The sequence below is a fragment of the Nematolebias whitei genome, chromosome 14, assembly GCF_014905685.2.
Source record: "Nematolebias whitei isolate Nwh7 chromosome 14, NemWhi1, whole genome shotgun sequence".
NCBI classification, from domain to species: domain Eukaryota; kingdom Metazoa; phylum Chordata; class Actinopteri; order Cyprinodontiformes; family Rivulidae; genus Nematolebias; species Nematolebias whitei.
Window position 1 is genome coordinate 16,115,305 of NC_056511.1, and position 19,245 is coordinate 16,134,549.

Below are 19,245 nucleotides of genomic sequence, written 5' to 3' on the forward strand. Positions count from 1 at the left end.
ATATATTTATATATATTTTTGTGAAACACATTTGCAGAAGTAATAATGTTTGAAACATTTTGTAGGGACCCACCTCCACCACCCCTCTTTTTGGGGTGTGTACCGTGATCATAGCTGCACTATCCAACATGAACGTAATCTTGTAATTTGGGTTATCTGTCACTCCTAATTCCTGCAAACACAGCACACACAGCTGGGTTATTCTAATCCATTTACAGCACATTAAAGTTCTTTAAGTTAAATTGTTCAACACTGCCACCTTGTGGTAAATGTATAGTACAGCAACGAAAACTGGAAGAAGATAGAAATTTTTTAAATTAGATTTGCAGTTGAAAAATTATGAGTTATATAAGGAAATCATTTGTTGGTTATTTAATGCAATTGTTAAACAAAATTTTATTTAGATCTATTTTGATTTCTTGTTTCTTGTAATACGATTACCGTACTGAATGGTTAAAAAAACTGATTCAAGAAAGAGTAACAACTTTTTCTCTTTTTGTTAGTTACATTTTAAAACAAGTTTGAAATTGTCTGGTTTAGGCAAACAACATACAGGCACGAGAATGCAAAAAACAGAAGGAAATACTTACTTTCATCTTGGCTTCTATCCATTTCATACTTGTTGCAGCTATAAAAACAAACAAGAGAGCATGAATATTAAAGTTTAAACAAATACTTGGATATTCATACTCTTTTTTTCCATTAGCACAAGCTACAGAAAAAAATTAAATAAAAGGTTGACTCAAGTTTATCACATGTTTTCTTTTCTTTTTTCTCTGAAGCAGAGAACAATGAGTTTCAAATGTTCATTTTGGCCTGAATGATTAAATAAATCATTACACACCAAAATCAGAGTGTGCTTTTATTTATTTCCTTTAACAAACGTTTTGTAACCAATGGAAGAGCAGAGAAGATACATACACCAGATGACAATATCATAGTCCTCATAGGCTGATGTCAGAAACTCGTGAAGGTATGGTCTCATCAGCTCCTGACCCGTCTCCGCACATGACTTATGGTCTAAACACACATAGGATTGATTCAAAGTGCCCAAGATAAGAGAAACAACTGATAAGATAAAATGTAGGGGATGGATTTCAGTTTCACAAAGCAGTCTGATAACCAATACAGACAGAAAAACACACAATCTATAAGCTAAAACCACAGCAATGAGATGAGCCACAGCAAAACGGTAGCATCTCAGTTAAGACTCCTACTTACTGACAACTCACCAAACAGTGTGTAGTCCACATCCAACACCAGGAGTTTCTTGCCTTCTCTAGGAGGGTTCAGTTCCTCTACTTTATATTCTTTTATTCTTCGAGCTATTTTAGCCAGGTTCTCTTCTCTAAAGAAAAAATAACATTTTATATTAACATATACATATTTTTTGTAACATTTTCTCATATTCTATCAAGACTTTTCAGCCAAATATTCAATAAAATACCTAACCTGTTCTCCACTTCTATAACCTCTTCCTCAATATCAAAATCATTGACGACATCATCATTTTCAGGGGGAGGGGCTAAAACATCTTCCTTTACAGAACAAAATAGAAGCACAGGTAAGTTTAGAATCATGGAAGATTAATCACCTAAGCAACTTTCAGGACAACTTGTATAATCAAATTTGTGACCCAGTGTCTCAAACAACCAGGATTTAATGATTTGTTTCAATATGTGGTAAAACCTTCAATGAACAAGTTGCTCATCCTGTTCACATCTAATCAATAGAGAAGTAACAGTAACTTCCCTTCCACCTACCAAACTTTCCTCTCTGGTACCCATCATCATAATCTTGGTGTTAGGTTTTAGTTTCAGAGAACCCAGCTTCACTTCATCCTCTGCAGGTTTACCTGAAGACAAGAACAAACAAGACAAAAAGAAAGAAAAATTAGTGCAAAAAAAAAAAAATTAACACACTTTTTCAAAAATTATATGTAAACATTAATGCACGTGTAGATTTTTATAGCCTGCAGAAATGGGCTGATGAGTTTCTCCCACATAAAGAATATTTATTCAAATAAAATACCAAAGTGTTGCATTCTAATTTTATACAGGAATAGTAGTTCCTTCTCACCTTTGATCTTCAGTCCAAGAAGTTTCTGTCTCTCTGGCAACACTCCAGTCAAAGTCTTAATGGACTGTTTTAGGTCCATCACTGTGTCCTCCTCAGACAGAGAATTGATGGAGAACTCCTGTCCTCCCCACTTTATGATCACTGATACCGACATGGCTTACACAAGCTCTTCACGCACATACACGCGGCTTATTCACACAGTATTTTCAGCAGCAGTCGCGCGACTTCACCTGGAACGGTTAAAAACGTGCAAACCTTGCAAAGAGAAGAGACAAGGGAGTGGGCAGGACTGTAACTATAAACAGCTAAAAGCAATCGATGTACATAAAGTAACAAAACACCTTATCAGTGTTGTTTATTTGAGTATTTAAAGCCCAAAGCTACTTAAGCAGAGCAAACGCTGTAACTGCCCTAGATTATTTTTAGCCTGTGGTAGCTAACACTCACTAGCAGCGATGAAAACACGCCGGGTAAACTTTACTTAACTAACTAAAAAATATAATTTGGGTGCTCTTACCTGACAGAACAAACTAACACTCAATGCTTGACAAATAATTAAATATTTCCTTGAAAGAGTTACTGAGTGAGTGAAGTCTGAGCTTCAGTTTCATTCATACAGAAACGCAAACAACGCTTTTCCGGGCGTCCACAACATTTCCGGAAGTGACGTACAAAAGTGGTGTTACCATGGCGACCGTCCTTCAGCGCTGATCAAAATGAGAGTTGGTCTCCCTGTGGCGACCTCTGACGAGGGAAAAGCATAAACAATTGCATGCGACTTATTTTAGCCAAAAAATAAATACATAAATAAAAACATTACAGTAAATCATTTTTACACGACTAAAAATACAAAGGCAAAAACTAATTCTACATTTGTTTTATTGTTTTCTACATGTGATTAAAAAAATTAAAATCCAGAGAGTCCTTAAACTAAATGTTTATGTTTTTAATTGTGAATAAAATTAAGAATTTTTTTTTCTCAAAGTTCTTTTTCATTTAAAGACAGTGGGGAAATAATTCGATTTAAAATTGGTATATGTATAACGTAACAAATAACAAACAACAACAGTAATAGACAGACAGACAGACAGATAAATAGACAGACAGACAGACAGACAGACAGACAGACAGACAGACAGACAGACAGACAGACAGATAGACAGATAGACAGATAGATAGATAGATAGATAGATAGATAGATAGATAGATAGATAGAATATCAGGAGGGTATTCGAGGCATCCAGGAGCATGATCTAATAATACAGGAAAAAACACATGAAATAATCCAAAAAGAAGCAGAATACACACATTTGGAAAAAGACACTATGCACAAGGTGTTAGGGCAGTCATGTCAAACTGGTTGAATGTATAACCCCCGCTTTTTCCCAGCCTGTTGACGGAGGCACAACAAACAACGTCCTATGGGGATCTCTGTATTTAAACTGAGTTTGAAAGATTTAATGGGCAGACCCGAGTGCGCATGCCCAGTACATCCTCCAGGCGCTCTGGTTAATGGCTGCCAGGGAAGATGAACGGATGGCTCGCGTCTTTTTGCTGTGAAGCACACCCATCTGGAGGACCGTTATCTCGGGCGGTGCCGAGTTAAAATGGTCGATACACAACCAAACAGGCACCCGGAAACTCTTTTTTAAAGTTGCGAACATCCTCCCTAAAAAGTAAGTTCTCTATTTTTACCTGTTAAATTTTGACTTAGCGCAACAACTACTGCTAGCCGTGATCCGCTTGTTTAGTTTCGCTTTAGAGTAACACTGAACTTGAATTGATTCAGTTGTTTTGGCTCTAACTATTAAACGGTTTAATGTACGAACTTTAATGTAGTGTTTGTAGACCAAACGTTTGTGTTGATGTTGTTAATTTGGCTAACCGACAGCAATGCTAGGTTAGCTTAATTGTTGCCACTGCGCCAGCGCCTGCTCAATGCAGCTCATCACTTCCACAAAGCGCGTACTCTCGCTGTCACTTCTGTCTATTTGAAACATGTTTGTATTCCTTACGTGGTCATTATTTTGTGATTGCCTTTTGCCTAGAGGAGGGCTTACATTTGCTTTGTCTCCGCTACATATTACTAAACACACGAGCTAATCCACCTAGCAAAGCGTCGCTTTCTATTTTGCAGCGTAGCTTGGAGATTTTTTCCCCCTGTCGAGACGGAGGGGTTACTAGAGTTCATGGCACGTACAAGCGTCGATGCAGCACTCACTCATGCAGGATATTTTCAGTGCACATTTACAAAAACAAACTAGCAACGTGAAATGTATTTAGCTTCTGTATTTATATCCTTATGTTTCTGTTTCGGTTGACATGACCAAACATGGTGGTACCTAGTTGTGTTGAATTTGCTAGACTATATATATATAATGCATATTTTGTATTGTGACCTGACATGTGACTGTTGTTTTGGCAACCAATAATATGACCATATTTCATTCAGAAAGACAACCATCACAATAAACTTTTTCCAGCTGAATATATATTTTTAGGATAAAAAAAATGAGCTGATTTGCCTGAATATTATGTTGCATCCACGTTTCATCTAAACAAGTACAGTACAGCTAAAGTGCTGTTGCTACACAGTACTGAATTCATTCAACCTGTACTTAGACAGGTTAATCCCATTGAGCCTCGAGGACTCGTTTACAAGAGAGACCAGCGTACACGTTGGCATAGTATACGGTTAAGTGTTTGTCTTTTGATTTTATGAAACTTAGGAAATTTATTTGTTTTTCAAATTGTTAGAAATTAGAATACATGTCAGTTGTCAAAAATTATTAACTTACATTATATAAAACATACTAAAATGCACTTTATTTAGGAATGAGACAAGCTTTGTTCTTTTTAATTTCAAACGAATGAACTTTGCACACATTTTTCAGATAAATCGTCTTGATGAAATTACGCAAAAAGTTGTTGCTATAATTTATAGTTATGTAAGCTTTGTGATTTGTGAAAGTGATTTTTCTGCTGGTTCATTTATGTAACTATTTATGAGAATATATATATGTATATATGTATGTGTGTGTATATGTATACTGTGTGTGTGTTTTTGCATGTGTGTATAAATGACAGTTTTTAAAATCAACTCTTAAGATTTCGTGCAATTAGAATACCCATACTCTTCAAATTATGCCCAGATATTGTCATGAATGGATTTGGACAGATAAACTGGTAGCAGTCCACTGTATGTTACATAATGTAACACAGTCGCTGCACTGAAATCAGTTATGTAAGTTCTTAGGATGCTGTCCCACTGCTGCAGGATAACAACAAATGGTAACTTACAAGTAGAAGATGGGGAAAAATCACTATTTTCATGACTTTAAAGCAAAGCTAAACGTAAGTGTTATGTCCGAGCTTGTATTTAATATTGTTGCTTGTGTAGGAGAGTTTGGTTTATACTTTAATTAAGGTCCTTAAGTATTCACACACACGTGAAAGTAGCTTTACTTTGAATAGTTTGGGCATGAGGGCAGAATCACCTCTTAAAACAAAAACATAATTATGCTGCCTTAGAAAAACAGATAATCACTACGAGATGCTTTTAATAATTTTTGACTGTTAGAAAAGATTCAAGTGGGACTCTGTGATTAGGTGTTTCTGCTTTACTCTCAAAGTGATTGATATTGATTTAATTGATCAGAACTCTAGGGGAGCTTGCAACAGTGGGTCTAATTTGCTGTTCTACACACACAGCTCACAACGAACAGAAAAAAAGAAGAAACTAATTAGTAGTCAAAAAATATTTATAGGTAGCTCAAACAAGACTACAGTAAAAACTGAGTGTATATTTTTGTGTAACAAAACGCCATTAGCAACTAGTTAAAACTAGTCATTAGCAGTGTCATCTAACACTGACTGTTTTTATCAGTCAACCTTGAAAGAGAATATTTATTTGCCAGACCTTTTCCATCAGATGAGACATAAACAAATGAAGCAGTTTGTACTTAATGTATTCTCGCAGTTGCTGTTGTTGAGCTCATGAGTTTTGTTCTGTTTGTTTGAATGTGGGAGGCAGAAACAGTCAGTTCATAGAATCATTTGCACATAGATTACTGACACTTTATATTTACCTATGCAAAGCAATGCTGTGCTAAGACTGGATAGTTGGATTACATTTCCACGATAGTTTAAAGTTAAAAAGTTCAGCTGAAAACAGTTACTTAGATTAGTTTAATGACTAGTGAATATATTAAATGGCAAATTCTCCTTTTTCAACATGGATGGAACTATAAATGTTATGGTAATTGTTTTAGGGCTCTGATAAAGATTGGAACCATTAAAACAATGTTCAGTGTTGGTTTTTATGCTCATGGAGATCATGTATTTCTGCTTTTCTGCAGCTGTTAAAACTTGGTCTCATGTAATTTCCCCTGTGGCTCTTTGGTTTTCTGTGACCTTCATTAAGCCCGCTCTTTTGTCGTAACTTTCTTGTTTTTTTTATTGTTGTTTTTCTGGTTTATGATTTGTAATTAATTTCTAATCTTTCTCTTCAGACAACCCGCTTTCAACATCCCGTCTTAGTGGTCAGTTCTGCCTGCTGATCAGAAGTTAACCTGAGGCCATGGCACTGAAGGACCGAGTAGAGGCGGTGCTCAACGTGGGTCTGCGTGTTCCCAGCATCATGCTGCTTGACGTTTTGTACCGCTGGGATGTAAGCTCTTTCTTCCAGAAAATCCAGCGCTCCAGCCTTTCCAACAATCCTCTGTTTCAGTACAAATATCTGGCACTCTACTTGCACTACGTAGGTCAGTGTTGGGGTAACTCGCACACACTCAAACACACACATACACGCACAGTGTTTTACAGTTGAAAACCCAATTTTTCCCCTTTTCAAATTAATATAAAGAACACATTTGCCCCATTTTGATGCACGTTTTATCCAGTTGAAGCATCATGTATCAGTAGAAAGCTGTCTGTCTTGTAGCGATGTCAGTTCTCATCACTGTGATGTTAAAACATTAAAAAGCAGGATGATGAGTAACTGAGCTTGTCTGCTTAAAGTGCTGCTTTGACTTCATCTGAGTGTGAAAGCCGTGTCTTTAATCTAGATTGGCTCTTTTTTTTTTTTCCAGTTCCCACACATTATTTAGGTTTTATGTACTGGTAGTCTAGTTTGTCTCTATAGCTCTGCCCTAGTTGCTGAAGTAAATCTTTTTTTTAATTATTACTATATTTAAGTGATGCTATGTAAGATGCTTCTTAGTGGTCAAAAAAACAAAAAGAACAACTAGTTCTCTAGTTGCTTTGAGGGAAAGACCTCCTGAAATCATGATGTCTGTTGCTTTTGGCTCACTTTTGATTAGTCTTTTTTCAATTTCACTTGCATTCTTCTTCCACCTTCTAGTGAAGTTTTTATTGTGAGGAAAAAGTTCAAAAATCTTGTCTTTTTGTAATAATGGGAATGCCATTATAGGATCAACTAGGGCTGGACAATAATTCGATATCGATATATGTTGCGATACACTTTTATTCAATAACAGTGATTTGAGTTTTAAGCGCATTTTTGATATTTCGATATGATTACAGCGTTTCACTGACGCATTTCTTTTTCTGTTTGGGTTAAAGCGGCCGCTTCAGTTTCAACCCAGACATAAAAAAGTGCGACACAACTACGTCAGTGCGTGGTGACGTAGATGTTACGCAGAGCTCGAGTCCAGAAGGAGTTAGCGGTAGCAGGCTAGGCTAATTTCCGATGCGTGTTAAGTTTTCGCTTCAAAATGAGTGCCCATGACTGTCAGAATGTGACTGAACAAGCTTTCACTAGTGAAGAGAAAGCAGATGACATAATTGATAAGAGAGGAAAGACTAATTCGGCGGTGTGGAAGTGGTTCGACTTTCTAAGAGCCGATAAACTGCAGGTTTCAGTGTGCTGCAAAATGTGACGGAGTTCCAGCTAGCGGTGGGAACATGCCTAACTTGTTCCATCTTAAGAGTTTCCACTCGATAGAATATGCTGAGAGTCAGAAGATGAAGCATAATAAAAGTTTGAGTCAACGTGTCCCTGAAACAAATACAAATGAAGTGTGAATATTAATTTGTTTGTACAGTTATTCTGAGGCTTTTATATTGTTTATATCGATATCTAATTATATTGTTATCGACTGAAATTAAGAAATATATTGTGATAAAAGTTTTGGCCGTATCGTCCAGCCCTAGGATCAACACAGTTTTTCTTATTATTTTTTTCATTAAACTTCACTAAAATTTAGAGATAATGTGCTCTGAGCATTAGATAAGAATATCATACTCTTTGTAGGGGAAGCAAAACATCATCAACTACTGAATAGAAGTTACATTTCTTGGTTATTTTTGTTCATTGCAAACTTGTTTGCAGTGAAGTGAAATGCAGAAGTTTCCATCAGTGAAGCATATCTTAAAAACAGTATTTCCAAATTATTATGCAGCTTAAATCATGACTGATTGGCTGTCAGCTTTGGCTTGAAATGTATTTATATTTTCAGGTATGTTGCTTAATGCAAATGTGACTGTGAAGACATTAAACGAGGCCAAAGCAGCATAAGATTCACACAACCATAAAGTCACATTTAGACAGTAACATTTTATTGCCAGTTGAATTCAACTTAGTGGAAAATAACCAATAACCACAGAGTTAATGTTTCCTTGCCTCTGCTTTATGTAGCAGTGTGTTCAATCAAACTTGACTTCACTTGGCTATTGAGTCATTAGGCTATGTGCTGATGAGTACTGTGGGTGGACTGGTGGAATAAAGAGAAAGCAAGGGAGCAAAACCAGAACGGTTGTTGTGCTTGTGAAAAGGGTTTTAGGTTGTAGACTGATTTATGATAAGGCTGTTTTAGCCTTTTGTGATCCATTTTACATTTGAAATGAACTGGTTGCTCAGTAGATCTAACTGAAAACTTGTATTGTTAAAAATATTACCTTGCAATTACATAAATCATTTGTCTCACACATCCATATTGAACATGTTAGTTTCTGACCATTATTAGAGAGATCTACAAACGGGAAATTGTAGTAGTTCTTTTAAATTACGCATAATTCATCTCTCACCTTCATCTGTGACTTCCTGACAGGCTACATCCTGAGTTTGGTGCTTCTGACTCTGCCTAGACAGCACCTGGTTAAGCTCTACTTGTATGTTCTCACGGCCCTTCTGCTCTTTGCTGGTCATCAAGTGTCAAGGTACAAACACACATTTATATTCCCTTGATCATATAAAGCACAATTATGGCCACTGTTTAAATTCTTCTCATTTTTAGATATGTACACACTTAAAACTACAATATAGTGTTTTCTGTCAGATAATTTCTTAGTCTAAGTTTGCCTATTCTGGCTAATATAAATAAGAGTTGGACATTTGTGGGGTTGTTTTACTGTGTTATGTAAGAGCTCACAATATAATGGCCTTTGTGCTCAGCTTTATGACCTTTTTTTCCCCAGAGATTATGTTCGCAGTGAACTGGATTCAGGCTTTGAAGGACCTGTCTACGTGGAGCCTCTCTCTATGAACAGATTTACCACTGCACTTATAGGTATAACACTACATGAGTCGCACAGAGACACTGCGTGTAGTGTATACACACAGAGCCACAGGCAGGACGATACTCATGACACTAGTTGTTTGTTCCTTCTTTAATAACTTGAGCATGCGTTTTCTTGCTTGTGTTTGCGTTTGGAAAATATTTAGTATGGGAAAATAGGTTCAGTTGATTTTTCCACCACTTGAAGTACTATTAAATGTTTAAAAAAATCTGTCTTTGCAACACTATAATTAATCTGTTTATATATATACAATAGGAACCACAGGGATTAAAGGTCTCCGTAGCCACAGTGGATTTCCATTATTTTGAATGTGGCTGGGATGGATTTCCATCGTTTGTAAAAATGAGGAGGGTGAACAAAACGTGTCATCACCCTCACTTTTATTTTTACTTTTTACCTTTTGCATCCATCCAGAGGACCTGACTTAACTTTGATGAATAGTTGGATGCCCCAGATTATAGTAAAAATGTATCTTTGTGTAACTTTTCCCCCCAAAAAACTCACAAAGTTCTCTCTGTGAGAGTCAGTTTCAAGTGTTTGTAGTTTTATCATAACTATCTGCAAAATTCAGTTCTACACAGCATTATAGCAATAGCAAGCTGTTTGGCTGTTTGAATGTGCTAAGCTAGCTTATATTTTGAACCATAATGAGAGGTATTTACTGTGATAAATGTAATTCAATAAATGATCAAATAAGAAAAATAAATTATAATAAGTCCTGTTACTAATTGAATGAAATAATCATTAAAGTGTCAAATATGTCAGTCTAGCAAATAAAAATGTAAATTATTTTGTACAGTGCAATAGACCACTTCACCTGTGCTATATATTTTTTTTATTATGACAACCTACCAATTTGAAAACACTGAAATGACATTAAAGTAAACTATAGAAAAGTTATTAAAATCACTATCTTCTTTTAAATGTCATTGGTCTTTAGGATGTAAATGGTGCATGTTCTTACATCTTGGATGATTCATTAGAGAACATTTTTTTGTATGTTGTAAACAGTACACTTGCAGAAATACGATATCAAATGTGGCATTTGGGGGTAGGGGAGTGGATTTCTGCTCTGCACTTAATCTCCAGGTGCAGAAAAAAATAGTATTTTTTTCTCTTTAATCCCTGGAACTGGTCATTCTTTGAATGCATCCATCTGAAGACCAAGTGCACATCTTTTATTGTTAAAATAGGATGGGTTAAAAAGAAAATGCTGCAGTGTTTTTGCTTTATTAGACCTGGTTTCAACTTACTAGAGAAGAGGGATGGAGTCTCCTGAGTTATAAATAGATCATAGAAAATGCTGACTCCTCAACACAGCGAAAGTCTGATAAAGCAAAAATAGCAATGCTACTAAAGGAAAATGGTTGTTTCAGAGAACGATGAGGATTCAATACTTCTTTTCCCATTTGAACTTCCATTCTGTCATCACCATTTTGAGACTGATTGATATTTTAATAAATGAAAGGTTTATTCCCAGATACACAAAAAATTGCAGTGAATCTGAAAATAAATGTTTACAGTTTCATAAGAATACTGTGATAACGGTGTGTTTATATTTATATCTTTGTTTGTTCATGCATCAGGTCAGCTGGTGGTGTGTACGCTGTGCTCCTGTGTGATGCAGACTAAAAGGATTTGGCTTTTTTCTGCTCACTTTCTTCCCCTGGTGGCTAGGCTCTGTCTGGTCCCACTGGAGACCATTGTCTTCATCAATAGGTTCTCCATGATCTTCACGGGCCTGGAGGTCATTTACTTCCTGGCTACAAACTTACTCGTACCATATAACTTGGCCAAGACTGCCTACAGAGAGCTGGCTCAGGTAATACATTTTAAAAGTTGCTCAAGTTTTCAGTGTGTTGTTTTGAGATATATTTCTTTGTAATGTTATTGTTCTGTGAGTGACCTTAATACAGCCATCTCTCCTCTTCTGTTTCTGTGTCTCCGTTTCCCCTCAGGTGGTAGAAGTGTATGGCCTGCTTGCTTTAGGCATGTCTCTGTGGAACCAGCTGGTTCTTCCAGTTCTCTTCATGTGTTTCTGGCTCGTGCTCTTTGCTCTGCAGATCTACACCTACTTCAGCACCAGAGACCAGCCTACCTCAAGGGAGAGGCTTCTTTTCCTCTTTCTTACAAGGTGAGACAATAACCTCATGGTTCAGACTGTGAGGGACATCCTGGTGTACATCACTTAATTTTCTTAGTCTGAGCCCTGCTCTTTGTAAAGTGGTGACCGACTGTATTATGGATCTGATTATTGAATGGACTGATCAATCAACAGTCATACAACTAAAGCTATTTAAATGTAGGTGATGGAGTGATGCTTTTTGAACTTATTGCAACAAAATATAAACATTTTAACCAAGCAGTTTAGGAATATATTGGGTAGACTTCAATGATCCACTTGGTGAAATTAGGACTAGAGCCTGGTTTACACTTGTTGAAAAGTGCAGATGTTGTCTCGCTGACCGCTTGTGTGACGAAAATTAAGAATTTTTCTTCTCCCGCGTTCCCTGAGACACTATACCCCTGTCAGAAATATTGTCTCGCAGAGGTGTGCTCCAAGTATCATGTGGTCATAGGCGTGTTTATGTGGAAAGTGACTGCAGTCAACTGATTTAGTTTCTGCTCCACTGAGGAGCTGCCGACCGAGGCTGTTAGAAAATGCAGCCATTTTTACAATATTCCAGCTAAATGTATAAAGATGCTCAAATAACATAAAGATAGTTTTTTATGCGTGGAGGAGGCTCAATGGCGGTGCTGTCTGCGAGTGTTCCTTTCCCGAGCAGTCATGGCTGACATGAGCAGGAGGGAGTGCACCTCGACCAGACAGGGTCATGTTCCCGCACTGTTAGTTGGAAACTGTGGCAATCTCTTTGTGACAAATTTTACAGAATAACCCTTCTTCTCGGTTAACAACAGAAATGCCATTTCTTCCTCCTCCAACTCCGTCATCATCAACTGAAAATAAACATCCACTCTTGTCAACCGTGCTGCTGCTCTGTTGTTTCTGTTTGTGCGTGACGTGTGCTGCAGTGCAGTGGGAGGGCTCACCAGGAGTTCTCCCACGCAGTTTCTTTCTGAGTATGAATTGTCCATGTCAGAGAGATGGCCTTGCAATCATGTCAGTGAGAGCCAATGTCTTACATCGAGTATAACCAGGGCTTAATAGGTCCATAGTTACACTTACCTCTCATATCTTGTTTACAATAAATTCCAGTTCTAGCATCGACTTAACAACTGCATGTTTATTTTGTTTTATATATTTACCTTTTATGTTTAACCCTCTTTTCACTAAAATGCTGTACAAATAGGACAGTATTAAATTAGTTTTTTTAATAAAGTAAATGACAGTGATGTCTGGTTCACCATGGTAACACGTACATCAGAAATAACTTCAGCCTATAGAAATGTTTTAATTCGTTCCTTCTCTTATAACTAGTGTTCAATCTTCTCTCTGCTCCCCCTGCACTCTCCTCCTTTCATGTCATCAGTGTTGCAGAATGTTGTAGTACTCCATACTCCTTGCTGGGTCTGGTTTTCACCGTCTCCTTCATTGCGCTGGGAGTTCTCACTCTGTGCAAGTTCTACCTGCAAGGTTACAGAGCCTTTATGAATGACAACACCATGCACAGGTTGGTCAATGTGTGTGTGAGATTTAAATGTTAAATGTATTTGTTGGAGTGTGTCTAATAATTTATTATTATTATTTGTTTAACATTTCTACAGAGGGATGACTGAAGGCATCACCCTGCTTATTCTTGCTGTGCAAACGGGTCTGATAGAGCTGCAGGTCATCCACCGAGCCTTCCTCCTTTCCATCATCCTCTTCATCGTGGTTGCTTCCATTCTGCAGTCCATGCTGGAGATTGCTGACCCGATAGTCCTAGCACTGGGAGCGTCCAGAGACAAGTAGGTCAAATCTACCACACATTTGGTAATTTGTGTATCTACTCTCTGAGACTTGAAGCATGTTGTATATTAAAATATTCATTTGCATTTTAAGAGCAAAAACTCTGTGTCTCTTTGCGACTTGACAAAAATAAAAAACTTCAGCACTATATAACATTAAATGGCAGGCCATTGTTCTGAAAATAAAGCTTGTGACCAGAGTGTCTTTTAGCAAAATGTTGCTGTTGATACAGAAGAACCTAACTGCCTTGTATTTTTCTCATGTGTAGGAGCTTATGGAAGCACTTTCGAGCGGTGTCTCTTTGCCTCTTTCTGCTGATCTTTCCAGCCTACATGTCTTACATGATCTGTCAGTTCTTCCACATGGACTTCTGGCTTCTCATCATCATCTCATCATCAATCCTGACCTCGCTGCAGGTAATGCAGAGCATTAAATATGTGGGCACTTTTTATAGCTCTTTTCTGTTGTAGACTGTTTTCGAAGTCTCGAAGCTTCCATTCAGCTATAAACTCACATTTTTATTAGGGATGCACGATATTGGATTTTTGGCCGATATGCCAATATGTTAAAACTTATTTGGCTGATAACCCATGCCGATACTGATATTTTATATACGTTCCTTTGTCAGAACATAGCCCTCTTATTTGCTACAAAAATTGTGTAACAGCTGTAAGAGCTGGTGACATATATTCAGTAACAGCCATATGATATGCATAGCACTTTGACTTATAGTAAATAAAAAGTGTTATTTCATTTATTAGCATTAGTCACCTGTGATGATGTCTCACTTGTGGAGGCTTGTTCCAGGTTCCTAGCTGCAGTGTGGGATCCTCTGCACTCTTGTGCCTTTTTAAGTTTAAAGTTTTTGCCTATCCATTGTGCCGTAAGACTAATCATGCTAACGGGGCTAACACGACGTCCAAATGTCTGTGGTAAAACTCACCCAACAAGTCGTGTTGTCGCCTATTAGCTTCTCAATGACGTTGGAAATGACGGCTTGTAACTCGAGTAACGTTACGTCGGAAAAATATCTCCGACCGGACGATGTAGCGAGGCTCAACGTAGTCCATAAATCTTCGGAATCCAACATCCTTACCAACGAAAAATAAAACTTCCACACCGCCGACATTTTGAATTTTCCTCTCCGCCGTATGATCGGGTAGACGCACGTGACGTCATCGCGTTGTGCTGCAACATCATGACGTTGTTCTGCCACTGCTGGCAAAACCAGCACCTTTTATATCGGCGAGTTATTTTAATGGAATTTCCGATATTGAACTTTAACACTAATATCGGCCGATACCATGCCGATAATATTGTGCATCCCTACTTTTTATGCTATACATTTAATGATTTATAGTGTGTACTCTTACACTAATTAACACATTTTGCTAAATTGTCTGAGATCAATAAATGGGCTGGGAAAACTTTGCATCAAAACAATTCACATCCTCAGCTGCAGCTGCCTTCACTCATATATGCATTTTATTTACATTTTAATTTCTCAAGATCTTTAACCCTTGTATTGTCCTTTTAACTTGATGACCATTTGTGTTCCCTAGGGGAAAAATTGACCACCTTCTTTAAATGCTTTAAAATATTATTTTATTAATATTTGTTTTCACAATTGTTAATATTTTAGAGCTGTCTCAGCCTGAATAAAACGTCAAATCTAAATGATTATTTATTGTTTAATAAATAAATATCCTTTCATTATCTACTTATTCAAATAAGCCACTCTGAGGACATGAGAATATTTTTAACTGGTCTTTACTTGCAAGGGCAGAGTTCACAGTAGGCAAAGTTACATGCTTGTTCTCAGTCATGAATATCTGCACCGGACAGTGAGGCAGGAAGTGTTTTTATAATCCTCATCAGCGTGATGACCTCAGCTTTCCAACTTACAGACCCGGAGGCGTCTTTGGAGTTATCAGGTGCACCTGTAGGCTCCTCCCTGAGAGGAAAACAGCTCTCACACATGTTAGTTTAACATTAGTTAGTGTGAGCCTGTGATCGTAAGGTTGCCAGTTCGACCCCCCAGACCAACAATATCAAAAATGTGGGTGGGGAAAGGTGAAGCACCCACACCTGCCTCCACCCTCATTCTCCTCACTCTCGTCCTTTGAGTGTGACCCTTAACCCCCACCATCCTCTCCCCTGGGTGTCCTAGACCTCAGCTCTGCTCCACACAAAGGGCTTTGCTAGCTCGGTGGTTTGTGGTTGCGTCAGGAAGGAGATCCATCGTAAAAACAATTGCTCAGTTTTCATACAAGTTACTGGTAGTTTGCTTTGGTGACCCCTGAGGAATAGAGCAGCCGAAAGAAGAAGGGGAATATATACAGTGCCTTGCGAAAGTATTCATCCCCCTTGAACTTTTCAACCTTGGTAGATTTGCAGTGGTCTGATACTCCTTCCGTTTCAATATGATTGCTTGCACAGTGCTCTTTGGGATGTTTAAAGCTTGGGAACTCTTTTTGATCCAAATCCGACTTTAAACTTCTCCACAACAGTATCTCGGACCTGCCTGGTGTGTTCCTTGGTCTTCATGATGCTCTCTGCGCTTTGAACAGAACCCTGAGGCTATCACAGAGCAGGTGCATTTATACGGAGACTTGATTATACACAGGTGGATTCTATTTATCATCATCAATCATTTGGGACAACATTGGATCATTCATAGATCCTCACTGAACTTCTTTTAATTGGGTTTAATTGACAACATATTTATTTTATGGCCATTTAAAAGAAGGGGGTGAAAATAAGCATTTTCCCCCATTTATTACAACGAAAATTATTTTTTTGAACTTTAAAAAAAAAAAATAGGATAAGGATAAAAAGGATATGTTGTTAACTCTTAACAGTTTCCAGTATTCTCACTTAAGAAACGAACAGCAACAGAGCAGCATTTTACACTGAAACACTTCACCCTCCAACCCTCTAGGGCGTCTCCTTCTGCTTTCAGGAGAGCTGACACAAAATGGCGACCAGTTTCCTCTGTGGCTTTGACCAGAGGGTCTCTCAGTAAAATCACACAACGCAGCGTTCTTTTCACAGATCAGAGAGCAGGTTTCTCTAAAGCTGACCAACGCTTACTTTAACTTTCGACAGAAAAAAAACAACTTTAGATGGAACACAGCGTTTTGTGCATGCGTCCGAATATGGCAACAGTACAGCAAGCCGGTCATAGTTAACGTGTAGCTTCACTACTTAGCTCTCGAAGAAAAGACTTTAACACCACTTACGCACAGTTTTCAATTAAAAAAGTAACGATTAAACTGACAACTCTGATTTTACTTCAGACACAGCATTACTGCGGTTAGCCGTAGAGTACAGATCTCTATCATAGGCTAAATGTTTATCGTTTCTACCTTGGACCGTTTATATCGCGCATTCCTACAAGTGAGCTGTAGGTGCACCCGCTAATACTCTCTTGCTTTGGGGGAAATCACCATCAGTCGGTTTAACTCTGCAGCCTGCAATCATTTGAAACAGCGTTTCTGTACTAAATGTTTACATGTGCACATTACAAATGAGTTTTTGCTCCTTTCATCCAAACAAACAATTTTTCCAAATGAGATGAGAGGCGGGACTCTGCTGTGACGTCTGGCCTAGAGAAGGGACTTCTTCCAGACTGAGTTGAACCCTGTACATTTTTACAGAGACTCCCAAATGTAAAAGTGAAGCACCACATAGTGAGCTAATATAAAAATAAATATAGGGATAGAGATCAAAAGAGCAATACAATACTGAGAGGAATTAATTATTTTATACGATAAGTACGGGATAAAAATGTGTATTTACAATGTATTGTATTGTGGCAGATTTTTCTTATAAGGAACTTTAAAGTGTATTAAAGTTACAATGAGGTTATAAGAGCATTTGGGGAAAAATAAAAGTAGAAGGATTTTTAGTCTTTGTCAGAAATAAATAGATGACTGGACCAAAATAAATGAATAAACTCTCAGACAAAAGTAAATGTGTGGCTGATTTTTCCCCAAAAGACAATACAAGGGTTAAACACTAAACAAAAAAAAAAGTGTAAAAAAAACTTTAAACTAGGCTTTTTTTTTAACATATTTTATGCAACTTGCCAAACTGTGCAACATCCATTAACAGCATATTTTGTGATTCATTGATAAATTAAATCAGTAAACTATATTTTTTACTGTTCCTATCACCTCTAGGTCCTCGGTACTCTCCTCATCTACGTCCTCTTCATGGTGGAGGAGTTTCGTAAATCTCCAGTGGAGAACATGGATGAGGTCATCTACTGTGTGAATGGGACCTACAGACTGCTAGAGTTTCTGGTACATGTCACACAAACAGTTCAACAAAACAACATGGCATCAGTGTTTATACCCAACTGTTGCTGTTATCTTACCTGTCCAGGTTGCGGTGTGCGTGGTTTGTTATGGCATATCAGAAACTGTATTTGGGGAGTGGAGCGTCATGGGCAGCACCATCATTCTGGTCCATTCATACTATAACGTCTGGCTCAGAGCCCAGCTGGGCTGGCAGAGCTTCCTGCTCAGGAGAGATGCTGTCAACAAAATCAAAAGCCTCCCAACTGCAAGTAACGCACAGCTGGAGCAGTACAATGACATCTGTGCCATCTGTTTCCAGGTATGCAATGTTTGTAATGATGGTGCGTGTCCAAAAACTCCTAGAAACTCATCCTCGTGTTTAATTTGGTTCTTTGCAGGACATGAACAGTGCTGTGATCACTCCGTGCAGTCATTTCTTCCATGCTGGCTGTTTGAAGAAATGGCTGTATGTCCAGGAAACTTGTCCACTTTGTCACGCGCAGCTCAAGAGCCAATCACCATCCACCAGTGTTTCTAACCAAGACGTCCCTGAAGCCAATCAGAACCCTGCAGGACAGGAAGGCCCCTCAGCAGACAACAAGGACACGGGCGGGACTCTTACAGATGATGTGAAAGAGGAAGGGTTGGTGGTGCAACAGGAAGATGACATACCAGCTTCAACAGCGGGAGAAACCTCTTACTCCAGCACACACTCTGCCCCACTGCAACTTGTCAGGCCCCCATCATCATCATCCTCATCTTGTTCCTCTTCTTCACTCGTGGCTGATTCTCTAGAGAATCGGTTGCAAACAGATGGTCCCTCCTCACCTGCCTCTTCCAACCCTGGCACATCTGATACGCCGTCTCGCCACCACTCGCCCTCACAGGAACTGGCCCCTGCTGAGCCTGAGCCTGCCCCACATCCAGACCCAGTGGACGTCCAGGAGTCCTCCACTGATCCACCATCACACTCTCACCAGCAAAGCTGCTTCTAAGGAACACTCGTGTCCGCACAGCCTCTGAGGTCCACAGCAACGTGTGCAACACATATGCATGCTCTTACAAAGACTTCGTCTGAATCTCTCTATATTCACCTGTCCAGCTTTTAGTTCTCCTCCTGTGTGAAGTCCTGCTCCTTCATAGCTCGTCTGAGAGGAAACCAAACACAAAGAAGGTTACAGTTTCAACAAACGTTGGTACCTTTTTAGATAACGGTCATGAAGGAGTCCTCGAAATGCGTCCCATTGATTCATACTAGCAGTGATATTTATCATACATTAGTTTTGTATCGTTTTTTTTTTAATTCCCAAATCAGTTAGGGAGATTCAGTGGTCTCATCTCAGTTCATCATCATATCCATAAAATGTGAAATGTTAAACATCATCACCGAGTTTTCAGGTTTACTGCATTTAA

At 38.3% G+C, this 19,245-nt stretch overlaps 2 protein-coding genes across 2 annotated transcripts in view; one reads left to right on the forward strand and one right to left on the reverse strand.

Moving 5' to 3' along the window:
* ublcp1 (ubiquitin-like domain containing CTD phosphatase 1) overlaps positions 1–2,298 on the reverse strand; it is a 3,541-nt gene extending 1,243 nt beyond the window's left edge. The window contains exons 1-7 of the mRNA XM_037687328.1: positions 2,080–2,298; positions 1,764–1,855; positions 1,453–1,538; positions 1,233–1,348; positions 922–1,020; positions 591–628; positions 74–172 (exon numbers count right to left, since the gene is read on the reverse strand). Of these exons, the coding sequence (XP_037543256.1) occupies positions 74–172; positions 591–628; positions 922–1,020; positions 1,233–1,348; positions 1,453–1,538; positions 1,764–1,855; positions 2,080–2,233 (684 nt within the window). The 5' untranslated portion in view covers positions 2,234–2,298. The remainder of the gene's footprint in view (positions 1–73; positions 173–590; positions 629–921; positions 1,021–1,232; positions 1,349–1,452; positions 1,539–1,763; positions 1,856–2,079) is intronic.
* Positions 2,299–3,615: 1,317 nt separating this feature from the next.
* Positions 3,616–19,121, forward strand: LOC119419957 (RING finger protein 145). Its single transcript, XM_037687326.1, has 12 exons — positions 3,616–3,755; positions 6,591–6,842; positions 9,150–9,258; positions 9,517–9,608; positions 11,205–11,440; positions 11,577–11,752; positions 13,110–13,250; positions 13,345–13,527; positions 13,797–13,944; positions 17,713–17,835; positions 17,918–18,151; positions 18,231–19,121. Exons 2-12 carry the CDS (start codon positions 6,659–6,661, stop codon positions 18,825–18,827), a joined length of 2,223 nt encoding a protein of 740 aa, XP_037543254.1. The 5' UTR covers positions 3,616–3,755; positions 6,591–6,658; the 3' UTR covers positions 18,828–19,121.
* The last annotated feature ends 124 nt before the right edge of the window (positions 19,122–19,245 follow it).